This window comes from Lates calcarifer, linkage group LG23 (genome assembly GCF_001640805.2).
Source record: "Lates calcarifer isolate ASB-BC8 linkage group LG23, TLL_Latcal_v3, whole genome shotgun sequence".
NCBI classification, from domain to species: domain Eukaryota; kingdom Metazoa; phylum Chordata; class Actinopteri; family Centropomidae; genus Lates; species Lates calcarifer.
The window spans coordinates 4616714-4630986 of record NC_066855.1 but is presented as its reverse complement, the minus strand read 5'-3'; the positions used below and the strand labels follow the sequence as shown (position 1 = coordinate 4630986).

General features: G+C 39.1%; 2 protein-coding genes across 2 annotated transcripts; both read right to left on the bottom strand.

Moving 5' to 3' along the window:
• Positions 1-258: 258 nt before the first annotated feature.
• ccz1 (CCZ1 homolog, vacuolar protein trafficking and biogenesis associated) lies at positions 259-9539 on the bottom strand. Its single transcript, XM_018672470.2, is given in 18 exon segments — positions 259-797; positions 919-1046; positions 1666-1824; positions 3149-3266; positions 3448-3481; positions 3831-3942; positions 5132-5193; positions 5474-5555; positions 6126-6301; positions 7081-7164; positions 7316-7363; positions 7457-7519; positions 7521-7538; positions 7667-7760; positions 8061-8158; positions 8280-8376; positions 8468-8543; positions 9382-9539. Coding segments are annotated over 17 exon segments (1443 nt in total). The 5' UTR covers positions 8482-8543; positions 9382-9539; the 3' UTR covers positions 259-741.
• Positions 9540-10774: 1235 nt separating this feature from the next.
• Positions 10775-13689, bottom strand: pvalb9 (parvalbumin 9). The gene is made up of 5 exons (XM_018672458.2): positions 13264-13689; positions 12572-12639; positions 11910-12042; positions 11303-11412; positions 10775-11045 (listed from the first exon to the last, which is right to left on the bottom strand). The coding sequence occupies exons 2-5, from the start codon at positions 12630-12632 to the stop codon at positions 11020-11022; spliced, it is 330 nt and encodes a 109-aa protein (XP_018527974.1). The 5' UTR covers positions 12633-12639; positions 13264-13689; the 3' UTR covers positions 10775-11019.
• Positions 13690-14273: the final 584 nt, after the last annotated feature.

Here is a 14273-nt window from a genome sequence, read left to right as displayed (position 1 = left end):
CTTTACATTTTTTCAGCATATATCTTTCTTTCTGCATTCTTCTTCACATCATTAGAAATACTCCTATATTTTTTAAAACTGTAATATGCCATTAATTTAAACATTCTTTAGTTTCAAATTAGTTCATGTTGTAATTTTGCATTATGAATACATACCATTCTTACCATCAAAACCATCCAACACATAATCACTCATGTTGCTATTTGTCCAAAACCATTATCCATTGTTACACAGAAAAAATAGATTTCTTACACTGAGTAAAATTAATTCTTAATTTATTTAAAGTTAGCACAGTTGTTTACAAACCTCAATACGTTTGACATGTTGACATCTTTTAAAACTATCACTGATCATTAAAGGAACCTGGAGTAAACTGTTCTGTGCATGTCAGTTTTTAAATTAACTTGAAACATTGTCATGATGTGTTCATTGAAAAAAAATGCATGAACAAACTGTAATTTGAAAGAAATCAAAATAAACAGTTTTAAAAAATCCTACAAATATGTACAAAGAAAATGAAAGAAAATAAAGTACATGTACAGTAAAAATCTGGATTTTTACACATAATTACAAGAGGAAATTACAATTTTGTAGGTTAAATTAAAAAAAAAAAACTTGGTGAGAAAGCTGCTTTTTATTATATTTTTTTATTTTACAATGCAATTATTGCATTACGCTGATGCTGTCATGATACCCTGCAACACTGACAGTTTTTAGTGTGGTGAAACAATCTCTCCTCCATCAGTCCAAGAAGAATATGTTGTTGAACTGCGTTGCACAAAGCCTCTTAACCTCCTCTGTGCAAGAGAAAAGACAAAAGGGCATTAAAGGTGAAGTGGAGATTAAAATATCAAGGCAGATTGTCTATTGTGGCAGTAATGACGCAGATTTACTCTTTGCCAGGTGGTGGAGACATACCGTTTACTTCAATCAGATTGGCGTTCTTCTGATTCAGGATCACATACAGTTCTCTCTGGTCTGACTTCTTGCCGACTACCCAGTAGTCTGTCATTGCTTTTACGATGATTTCCTCATCTTCATCAACCCTGGGAGATGGACAGGAAAAAACAACACATTTTCAGCAGGTTCTTATATGTGACTAAGATCATGTATTTACCTAAGCAGTCTACAAAATGTCATTTAAAAAGTCAAGACCCACATGTCATACCATAAAATTCAGTTAATTAATTCAATTAATTACATAAATTCAACAGGTAAGTTTTCAATGTACTGGCAAGAAAAATGACAAGCAGCATCTGTACACCATCTGCACAAAAACAGGAAGTGATACTGACACTGGGATAAATGCTGCAAGTGGCAATGCCACTGTATGTCCCAGAGACTGGAAACGGGACATTCACATGACCAGTCTCATGACTACTTCAAAAAATAGTTAACAAAGTTCCCAGGAGCATCACATTATGTATGAAAATTACACTATTTGGCTGGTATCCAGAGGGAAAAATATTGACAATTTGTAGCCTCAAGCTGTTTGACATATAAGGAAACATTTCCGTAACTTAAACTAACCAAGTATATTTACTCTTTGGTTTCTGCTGGAAAAGCCAGCATTGCCACCATGTTGACTTGGTGGCTGAACACTTAATATCTGGAGGCGAGATAAATACAACTGCAGTTTAACTAAGCCAACGTTCTCTGCAGTACCTGGCGAAGTCACAGTTGATGTCCCCCAGGATCTTCATGAGGTCAGGATGCACAGAGGTGAGGCAAACACTGGCGGTCTTCCTCATGTGGATGGTGCTCTTCTCCGCCAGGTTCATGTGGTTGAAGTAGATGAACTTAAACTGGGGCTCCTTCTCTGGCCTGGACGGACACGATAACAGAAGAATCCAAAAAGGAGATTAAACAAAAAGTAAAGCATAAATAAAACAACATCTTCAGTCAGTGTAGGGATTACAGAATCCTTTACTTTACAGTTTGCAGTTTTGACAATTCTGGATGAATGCCACATCTTGCTACCATGTTTTAACACTGAAGCTGAGAGACCAACAATGTCAGGTTAAAGAGTTCACATCTCTGTAAACACATGTTAAATCACTGTGGAAGATAACATCCACCAAAAACTAAGTTCTTCACTTTAATTAAGCCACCTCCTCTGTCCATCTGAGCTGAGGGCACAGTTATTATCGCAGCTTATCTAACAATGGTCCTGTAATTGCACCAGGGCCACACAACTGATTTTTATCTATACTGAATCTTATTATTTACAGCTCCATCAATCTTGGTCAGGACACAGTCCCAAATGCCAGCTGAGGAATTTGGGACGGCATTATTTATTCAGTGTATTCTTCACTAGAGTGATTAAAAAGGAGCCCATCAAACTGGCCAGGCCAGGGAGTCCAGTCTTGGATTACAGAGCAGGCCACATCTGAAGCTAACTGCTGGGGTTAAAGGAGAGCAGGCCAGGATGCCAGTCTTTAAAGCTACACTGCTTGAGTTACCCCTAAGTAGTGCCATGACGTCATCCAGTGGTAGAGTCTCGTCCATCACTGCCAGCCAGGCAGAGTTAATACAAGGGACTGACGACAAACTGGTGACAAACAACATGGCTGCTGTAATTACCAAGGACAGAGCAGCACTAAACTTTCTACCAAGGCAGAAAATGTTTTTATCTGACAGATACACAGATAACACTGTTTAGAAATACTACACAATTTTTTTTAATTTAAAAATTTTATTTATTATTTTTTAATGCTGCTGGTTATATTTCAGAGATACTCTCCCCTTACGAACCTTGGCACATCCTGATGTTCTCAGACGAGAACATGCTGGCTGGTCCTGTGTATAGAGTTCAATTTAAGCTCTTCAATGACCTGCCTGAAGAGTTCAATCATTACTTTTTAAAATCTCTTATTAAAACCAATTTTTGTCTATTAGTCTATGAATTATTCTTATTTCTTGAAATCACAGGTTTGATATGTTGCACATTTTATCTGTTTATCTTATGTCTGTTTCTAGCTTGTTGACTCTCCTGCTGTATCTTTTTTTTATCATTTGTTTTGAGTAAAGAACTTAAAGAAAAACTACACAAATTACACAAACTAAATTCACTGTTATCATTTGAAGAAAAGCCATCTTCAAAAGGGAATGAGTTATAAATTAGGAGAGTGGTGTATTATCAACTGACCCTGATATCCTGCGGTTAATGGTGAACTGTTCACATATATCAGATGCCAGCAAGGTAAGCTGAGGGCCCACCAAGCCGTCCAGTTGTTCACAGAACTCCCTCGTCAGCTCCACAGAGGCTGGAAAGAGATGGAGGAGAGCAGGAAGACAAGCATTAGTCATATTTTAGCTTTACATTAGCAGCCACATGGCCAAAACACTATAAGATAACAAAATAATAGAACTAAACTTTAAGAAATTAACAGAGAAAAAGGAAAAGAAAGCTAACTTCGTCTAATAGGTAGATGGGTTCACACTTACCACTGATCATAAAACAAGCTGCAGCACTCATCGCCTGGAAAAGAGCAGATCAGCAGGTTAAATGCAGAATCAAGGTCACACAGGTTAGGAATTACATTAACATGATGATGAGCATTGCGGGACATACTTCATCATTTTAAAACTCAGCTGTCTAATCCCAAAAAATCCATATCGTTTGATAGAGTTTGGAATAGCTCATCCTAAATCTACTGTTCATAAACAAATCCTCCAGTCACAGATTATGAGAATCATCCTAAAATGAATAACAACTTCCCCCCACTATTTTTAATACATTAGAAAAACTCCTGTATGCTTATGAATGAATCAGGAGATTGAGTCTGTAGACTGGCACAACACAGCAGGTGATATTTACTCTACCGTACCTTATAAACAATCAGATGCAGCTCCTCATAGCCATCCCCTGTGCTGACAAATATTTTTGGAAATCGGAATTTGGCCTCTGGATCTTTAAGATTAGTAGGTCCTGTCAAAAACCTAAAGAGAATGGAAGAGTGGTCAGCTGGGCAAATATTCAGACTGGATGTGTGTGATGGACTGAAGATAATTTAATCAAGCACACAAATTGGAAAACTAATCATAAAAGCACCAAGAACTAATTTCCTCAGTTCTAAAATGGATCAGTGGCTTTTCAACTCTCATTCCTCCCCAACTGATCTAATTGATAAGGCCACAACTCAACAAGGGATTCACTGTTGTACTATTAATACACTGGATTCCAAGGATGCCATTTAATATTAAGCGGAACAATTAGCATTGAAGGCATGTCTAGAGACTTAGACTTGGACTTAGACTTGGCTTTATTGATCCCTTTGGGATGACTCCCTCAGGGAAATTAAATTTCCAGCAGCGTATAAAGAATGAAGCAGCACACAGGACAGTTTACAAACAACAACAACAACTGCTTGCAAGCAGGGATAAAAAATAGCATAAAAAATAAAATAAAAAATAAACAGTAAACTCAGTAAAGGATAAAAAAAAAAAAAATAAGGATGAAATAAGATGAATATAGATAAATATAGAGAACTGTATATAAATGTCTATGGCTGAAACATGCCTTTTCTATGTGGAACTTTGCTCACAATGGATCTTCAAGTGCATCTATTTACCTTATTCCAGTTCCCAGCCTAAAAAAACACTCTATATTTTATTGCATCATCTAGTTAGAGCTGTAAAACTGCATTTTCTGTCTCACAATTGGTCACCAGGAGTCAGACTTGGACTACTTCAGCAGCCACACTTCACTTTTAGACACTAGCTACATCAAGCAGCATATACACACATTTTGTTAGACAGAAAATACCTGAGTAAATGTCCTCTAGTTACACATGTAAATTGAAATGGAAGGGAAAGCTGATTTTTTTCCTGAGGCTGCAGTGATACTCTACCCTCTACTCTGTTGCTTGACTACCAAGTGTTAGCCAAGGGAGTTACCTCCTTATCTAATTTGGCTGACTGCAAGCAAAGCTTACTTCTGTCCATGGGTCGAAACCACATGATGCTGACAGACACACATGCTTCCATATGTAAACATTTATGCCTTAACTTGTCCTTAATTGACATGACTCTACTGGTTAAACAAAATCCAAGTTTTATTCTCATTATGACTCTATCCTGTGCAGAGGAGGTGGGTACATAGATACACATACAGGGGTCAGGGACTTACCTCCCATAGTGCAACAAATTCCCTGCAACCTCTGGCCTAAGAGGAGAGTCCCTGCCAGCCAACTAAGAGGAGAAAAAAAGAAGAAGAAGAAACGGGTTAGAGTGAAAATGTGTAGCATTGTTTTGAAAGTATTGTACAACAAATACTTCTATAACATGACAAGAGGGGAGAAGCTTAGCATTAGCAGCACACACTTATGCTAAGTTTGATGGCAGCAAGCTTCTTTCCTCCATCCTACATAAACATTCCTTGGTCCTTTGTTTCTTTCATGACATCCTAAATTCATCTCCTATGCTTCCTCGAGCTATTTTATTTGTCTGTTGTGCACTTCCACTTCCTCACCTCTGGTTCAGAGTGTCTGGGGAACAGCGAGGTGGTCAAGTACTTGTACAGGATCCTCATGTCATCTTGTTCTAGTCCGCTCCTGAAGGCCAAAACCAAAAAGTGAAACCTTTACACCTTATATCCTTTACACCTTAAATGCAAATACAAACTGTGTGACTGTGTATTTTTTGGCCTACTGTAAGCTGTGTTCTGCAGCATGGGCTAGATGCTAAAACAAAGCATCTCCTGGTAGTAATTAGAGCTCAGCAGTGGTTGTAAACACGCTACAATGAATACTCCAGAGCAGAGCATGAAAGCACACAATGCAGCTACTTAATTTGGACAATAATTAAACAACTCCTCTGTTTGTTTCTTGACAGCTCGCAATGAAAGATCACACTGCTCTCAAGTCATTTCATTAGCAATCACATAATTCCCCTGTGCTAACACACCGTGCCAGCAGGCTGACAGTGCAATTAAAGGCAAGTGACATGTCAGGGAGCACATAAACCGCAAAGAGGATTAGAGGTTGTGTTTAAAGCCACCTCTGTTTACCCAGCATGCCATGATGTGCGTGCAGATGCCAATGCTTGGATTTTTGCATAAGACCATGAGAGCCAGCAAATCCATACAGTTTAGAACAAATTTTCAACAAGTGCTCAGTCTGTACCAGATAAGCTGGTCATTATACAGGAAGGCTGTGTATTTGATCAGGCTGAGGCTCTCCTCCACTTTGTTGACGAACGACTGGATCTTCAGGTAGGTCATCTTGTCCAGTGGGAAGAAGCTGATGCCTCCAAATACATCCAGCAGGTCGCAGGACTGCAAGTGGAGAGTCTGCAGATACTGGAAACCCCAGAATAAGCGCGCGCACACACACACACACACACACAACGAATATGACAAAGACACAGGAGAAGGAAAGGAGAGAGGGGTTAGTTTCCTCATCTACAAGTGCCTCCTTACAGTGCAATAAAGAAAGTGGAATAAGAAACTCTGTGATTGACGCTCTGCACAGACGCTTACATCACACCCTGGGGCAGAAAAGCACTGACATTCAACCTCTGATATGCACACCACAGCCTCTCTCTTTCTCTCCGTCTTTGAGTTACATGGTGGCGAGGGAAGCCCACATTAACTTTAGAAGGGTATTCCCTAATTAGAAATGTATTTTTTATGCTTTGTGTTTTCCCCTGCCTCTCGCCTAGTGTCAGCTGGGATGTGCTACAGCCCCCTGCAACTCTTAAGACATAAGCAGTATAGCTAATGGATGGATGGACACTTTTGCTTAGAGCTGCATTGTTAAAGCGAGGTGACAGCAGCATGAGGCAAAGACAGCTGATGTAGGCAGATAATTATTGAGAAATCAGGCATGATTGCAAACATTTCTTAAAACCGTGACATGAGTATTTGCAAGGAAACAAAACATTAAATGTACAGTATGCCGAAGTAAAATCAGCAGAGGCCCCTGTGAGAGCCCCTGTGAAAACATTTACTTTCAGGCTTGACTGACTTTTTATAAATAACTCTGTGTGCATTATCAAATTAAAATGAATCATGTTGTCAAAGCAAAGTCAGTGTATTTATCCACCTAGCAACAAAGTAAGAAGTGGACAGATTTTTACCCTGTAGAAAAACTTTTCAAGCTTCTGAGTGAGCAGCTCCACTCCGCCAGCCTCCATTGCTCTGCCAAACGTGCCATTGAAGAGCTACAGCATAAGGAAAATGATCATTGTTACAAGATGATTCTTTTTGCGTTATGAAATTAGTATTTTGAGGTACTGTAGGAGTGTCACTTTTATGCAAGAGAACAAAGCTGTTAAAAGTATAACAGATAATCTAAAACATACTGGGACTTACTTTGTACATACTGTAGCATTGCCTTACAACTGCACCATAAACAGTATCCTACAGAGACAAGAGGACATGGTAAGTAAAATGTAAAACTTCAATATTCTGAGAAGACAAAGAAAACATCTAGGAGTATGTCTCAGTACTCACAAGTATTTCCTCCTCCTGATATTCTATTGTGGGAGGTTTGCCATCTTTGTTTGGTTTCTCGATGCATTGGGTTTCGAACCACCTGAGGAATAAAAGCAGCAGGTAAAAAGGGATTAAAGATGTAAGGCTACGTTACATTTCTAAGGTCAACAAAGTCTAGACAAACATTACAAGCTTAATAGTTAATGTACACATAAGCCTTTACGGTACCATGACTATCCAGAAATTATCCTCAGGCTCAAAGAAAAACTGCCGGTTCTTCTGTGTGTGCAGGGATTTAGCTGGTTTTGTTGGACAGAAGGTCCTGGAGGACAAAAAGACATGACCGTGAAAAGCACTGAGACACAGATAAAATAAGACGAGCAGCTAATCATTTTGTATCTGCATCTTCCCATCATTTGTTTGCCACCGGTTTGCTTTCATCAACATTTCGCTATTCACACTATTTACACTACAAGATGAAAGAAATGACATTCTTTTTAGCAAAATGCCACAAGGCTTAACAGACACCCCCAAATCCACCCTGTCAGTAAAATGTTAGCGGGGAAAATGATACTGTAGTTATACTCTGCCTCTGTTTAGAGCACAGCACTCAGATCTGTACCTGGTGAACTGTACGATGGCTTCACAAAGGCCCACATTTCGAATCTTCTCATTCTTCTCAACTTCACTGGGATGGTAAAACAAAATCTTCTTCTCTTCCTTAAAGAAAAACTCTTTCCATTAGCAATGCAATTATACTAAAAAAATGTTTTTAGTACCTTGAGTTAAAGGGGTAAATAGATTCAGGTGTAAAACATGTATGTACATATCAACTGCTCACCTCTCCTTCCCGTGGTCCAAATGTAGGGTTATAGATGAAAAAACTAAGCAGGGATGGTGTATACTGTTTCTCTTGCATTCCTGAGGCCATTCTGGGACTGTAACAGACACAAAGACAAAGCTGATAGAGAAACAAAAGCCAAGAGATCCCTGGATTTCTTTCCAGTGTCAGCCTTGTGTCATTTTTACCTAATCATCAGCATTAGTGTAACTTGTGTCTGGATTTCCTTTGCTCCAAGGACAGTTCGGTTAGCATGCCGTGTGCCTGCAGGATAAAGACACACACACATTATATACACACTGTAGCATGACAAATCTAGAGATAACATTAATTAACTTGTGACTGATGGGTCTACACACACTGAGTATAGCTGTAGATGATGTACACAGAAGGCCTGCCCCAGTATTGACATAATTTAAGAAGATTGAGTATTGCCCACAATATGACCGATCAGTGTTTCCATTAACAGTTGCATTCAGAGTTGCGACTAAGTCCTGACTTAGTAGGGTGTCCAAACATTTGAATACAACTGTAAATACACTACACAAAGAAGCTACACCAACAAAACTGGTCACAACAACCACTGAACATTATAATCTTCATGAATACATGATTTATTACAAGGCAGCAGGTATTAAGTTTTAGCAGTAATTTTAATGGAAGAAAAGCTTGTTGTGTTTATTTTTACTTCTGTATAGCACTTGAGCAACTGTCCTTCGATAGTTTTTACCTCTTGTTTTGTATACCACTGTTTACACTTGAGGTAACCGTAAATTTAGCAACGCTAACCGCTGTCGTTTAGCCGGTAAACTCTAGTAAAGCTGAGCTAAATCACCTCGATGTCTTTACTCACCGGTTGTTTTCGTAAACGTTAACTCGTGAATTAAACAGACAGGGTAACGTCTGTGGCTCTGTGAGTTAATAAGCACAAGTACTTAACACTAACTGACAACAAGTTAACAAGCAGCCGACGTGAAGTCAGTCAGGGCAGCTAGCGGGTTAGCTGGCTCTGCTAGCAGGAGAGTTGTGTTTGCAGAGGTCCAGGCGGAGAAAAACTCAGCGAACCGTGACGGTAACGGGACAACACGACGGTAACACTCACCTTACAGAGAATACACCCAACACGTTAAGGTGCCCGTGGTTGTAGACAGCGTAAATAAAAATAAAAAATGAGGAAATGAGATCAATGAGAGGAGATGCCGCATTATACTTTACATTCTTAACTTCCTGCTTTTGACAGCGCGGTGTCACAAGTGCAACGGTTCGGGTAATCGCACGTTCGAACCAAATAAAGGTTCCTAGTCCCTCCACAGAGGGAGCGTGAGGCGTTGTAAAGTCTGTCTTTTGTAATAAAGTAATAAATAAAAAAGTAAATAAATATTGTGTGGATATACCTACTGCACCTGGTTTCAGACTTCAGATTGCTGTTCATGATGACACCGTTAATTTCATCAATTTTGAACAATTTTTTCCCAACATTTCTGTATTTCATCTCAGGTATTCTGTTTCACTTTGTCCTGGGTCTTGCCTCGTTTGTCCTTGCATTTGATTACACCCTCCTGCAGCTCTACATTGCGCTCCGGGGATAATGATGGCACACTGTGATGTTTGGTGGAGTTTGTTAACAAACCTTGGCAAATTCAATGACTCTGTCTATTATGTATAAATTGTTGGAAGGACAACAGTAACTTTAACCTACATGATCAGTCATTTGCTTGAATGGTAGCTCGTATTTACTTTCAAATTAATCCTCTTTATATCTTCTATGTATTTTTATGTACAAATATAAACCTTGAAAATTGATACTGAAATAAAACCAAATTCAAATTCCTTAATCTAGAATATTTTTCTTTATGATCTATGAATAATGAATTATATGCACTATTATGCAAATGTTTTAGGCACTTTAGATGTTTAGAGTCTTATCCATCACACAGCACAGTACACATTAGTGAGGCATTTGACTGGTCCCAAATTCACAACAAGGCCAAACATACAACCAGTATGGTCATAAAGAGTTGTATCTTCAGCAACAGGAGTCAGGCAACAGATGATACGGAAAGAGAGCCCTGATCTCAACACCATGGAGTCAGTCTGGGATTACAGAGACAGACAGAGGACACCTTGAATTGGATTTAAGGAATGCTGTTCAATAAACTGTCACAATATTGGATTTAGGCTCTGTTAACTGCACTTTGTATGACGTTAACTGCATAAAAGCATCCTCTCTTTACTTTGAGTGCCTAAAACCTTTGCACAGTGCTGTGTATTCATGAGTTAAAAAGTCATTGTGGTATATGAGTGTTTTGTTGAGTGATTACTCAACAACACACACTTACTGTGTTTGTATTTGAGCTTCATATCAAAACACAATATGTACCATATTCAGATAACTGTTCCATCTTCAGGTAAGAATGAAATATAGCATTATGAATTCCAATCAATTTCACTGGTATGACACATGAATAACAAAATATCTGCAAAAAGACACATCATATGTTTCCATATGTTTATTCATCTCATTCGTTGTCAGAGGTGGGATGTGTACAGACAAGAAAACACGGACCAACACAGAGGAAAGAAAAACTCTGTTGTCTTTAAATGGACAAAAGGTCATTTAAAAACTCACACAGACTTTAGTAGAAAAGAAAAGAAGTCCTTGGGAATAGAGGCTGGGATCATGTGACTCCAGAGGTGGGAAGGTGACTGAAGACCCGAAGACTTTTTTTATCTGCAAAACTCAGGACAGGACCATCGTCTGGAATTCTAGAGGAAAATAAAGCAAATAATGCAGAATATATACATGTGTTATTGACACTGGGACTTTTAATTGACTCTTAAATGATTGGAAAATATAACGGAACACAGATTTAAAAAAAAAAAAGTGCAGTGCATTTTCTGAGTGGGCTAAAAGTGCTCTGAGATGCACTGAGCCACTGAGATTTAATCCAGCCTCTGAGATAATTTCTGCTTCCATCAAGAGTTTAGAAAAAAAAATACAATCAGAGAAATCAGATACTGACCCTCTGCTCCAATTCTGCCATCACTGTCATCATCAGCTGCTGAAATGAAGCTCTTGGTTTCTGCCTCGGTCAGTGTCCGCGCCCCAGGGACGAACCGTTGCAGGAAGTACCTAGACAAACACACACACAATACAAACAGATTAAGGACATATATGTTTGCTTTAATTTCTGAGTTGACACATGCAGAGATGCATTGCAAAGCACATAAACGCAGCAATTCCTAAATTGCACAGTTCAGCCCCCAGCTCTTGTTCCACAAAGGTGAATTATATAACACAAATACAACAATAACACTTTGCCCGTAGTGGATTATTAGGAGACGGCTTAATGGTGACATCCAAATAATACCACTGTGTGATTTATTGTACTAAATCTCCTTTTCTTTCTCTCTGTTACACACACACAAATACACACAAACTGTAACTACAAATGATTGTATATGAAAATGATTCATTTGAAGACTGGTTTAAAGCAGCTTTTTTAGCAAGGATGATCTGTCTTGGTGTTTTCAGTGCATGTTTTACAGCATCGCTTATCATACTGTATAAGAAAAGGAACAAAAGATTATATGTGAGGAATGCAAACTCCTCAGCGTCATGTAACATACTTGAGCTCAGACTCCTCGATGTAGCCGCTGTTGTCCTCGTCGAGGATCTGGAAGACATCTTTGATCTCCTTGGGCGTCTTTGAGGACAGGCCACACAGCTGGAAAAACTTCTTGTAGCAGAATGAGTCTGGAGCTGAAAACACACACATCAACACATAATCATACATCACAAAAATAAGAATAAAACGTTGGAAGGTTGGAAGCTGATGTGGAGATTAAAACATGATGTGGCTGCTGTCCAGGTGGGAGCTTTTCCATCCTTGTTTTATACATCTTTTAAGCACAGCAGACACATGCCTCCACTAAAACAAACAAGATGATTAGAAACCTTTTCAAATTCAGAAATCATCAACATTCAGTTCAAGCTGGATGTGACTTCAGTGGAGAGGTTACTGTATAAAAATGAAAACAACACAGCCTCAGAGAAGATTATGAGCCTTCCTGTAGGATTTCAGACAGTGACCGAAATGCAACACAGATCATGAGCAGTTTGATTTAGATCAGATCAGGATTATTGTGCATTTTATCAAAATTACGTGTGAACAAACAACAGAGGGGTCATGTGTTCTGCATAATTTGCTGAATACCAGACAGAGTTTGAAATACTGGTAGAGCAGTGATGTGTGTGTATGTGTGTGTGTGTGTGTGTGTTGAGATACTACCTTGACAGTCCTTGACAGCATTTTCAATGGCCTCAGCTGAAAGGATGGAGGTGAGCGACATGTTGGTTCTGCAGGGTAAAAGTAAAGTTCAGTAAATTATTCACACATGCACACTCTCTCTCTCTCTCTCTCTCTCTCACTCACACACACACATTACCTGGATTACCTTTTTTGCCTTTGCAACAACAAAAAACTAACAACAATAAATTCTATATACTTTATATATTTCATTTTGTAAATTCATAATAAATTATGTCATGATCCACTCTTAATTCACTGCTCTCCTGATCAGTTTTCCCCTGGTGGCCTCTTAATTGCTGAGACTATTTGTTGCACCTGAACTGCATAATTGGCTTGGTTGGGCTGTACAAGATAATTGGCATTCAGGGACTGCACAAAAATTATTGAGTTGTGGTGGTTATTTGAAAAAAGTAAGACTCTCCACAGTTTTATAAAATATTTTTTGACTTTCCCCTGAATGAATGGTGTTGATACAGCCTCTCTCCATTTTTAAGCTGCTAAAGGTAAATGATTAATGATAACATTTCTATTGAATTGAATTGAATAAGCCCCTGCAATAGTTTTTTAAAAAGTATAAACTTTAGTTCCACTCCTAGCTCTGGCCCCCAGACAGGCAGGTAGCACACCTGGCAAACACCTCTACAGTCTCCCCATGCAGCTGTGGGACTCACCGCTGTTGGCTCGGTTTCCTCTCTGTCCAGGTCCACAGCAGCAGCAGCAGCAGCAGCAGCAGCAGATAAGGCTTTGTGGTGGCCGCTGACAGCTGTGTCAGTCTTATATATACACCAGGGTGGATGCGCAGAGGTACGCTTGAGTTTCAAACCTGACTGAGGATCAAATTTTCTCGCAGCCAACCACCTCCTTCTCGAGTTCCTCCACCTGCTCACCTGCCCAATTAACCTTTATTGTTTATATCCGCTGCTAGCCGCTCTCCCTCTGCCTCCCTGTCATAACACTGTAGGGTTTTGTCCAATCAACTTTTTCCCTGTGTTACATTGCTTGTCCTTCCCCTTCTCCACCCCCCTCTCTCCCTGCAGGTGCATGCTAGAGCTTACAGACATCTCAAATTTAATCAGCTCCCCTTTCTCCCTCCCTCCCTCTCTCTCTCTCTCTCTCTCTCGCTGGTTTTAGTGAATAATCTCCTAAATTCAGATGACCACAGCGAGCAGGCAGGTCAGAAATCATCTTATGACTCAACAGGGGATTGTTATCCTCATCAGTTGTCTTTCATTATGTGACACACTGATATTACAAGGTCTGGCAGCAAATGTAAAGCCTCAAGACCTCACTGTCTAACTGTTTTGGGTGTGTTTACCTTTAAACCTGCTTAACAGGCTGAAAGAGAGCTGTGGTACAAATTTCACCTAAACTGAAGAAAACACATTTGGTGACTACAGTGATAAAGAAATGCTTTGATTTCTCTTCTGTAAGGAAGTTACGTGGTGTCCTTTTACCAGATTGTCCTTGGAGGAAAAGGAAGTTAAAAAAGGGAAATACTTTATGAAAAATACTCTGGATTATGCACTAAAAGCAGAACTGTCTCCCTATGAAATATACAGCTTAATCAACACCAAAGGTATTTAGTTTTAAAGAGTATTTGAATTACACCATTACTGTTTCTCCCCCATATTTACACATGTAAAACATTTGACTTAACATCTATAATTTTTTGTCATAATTA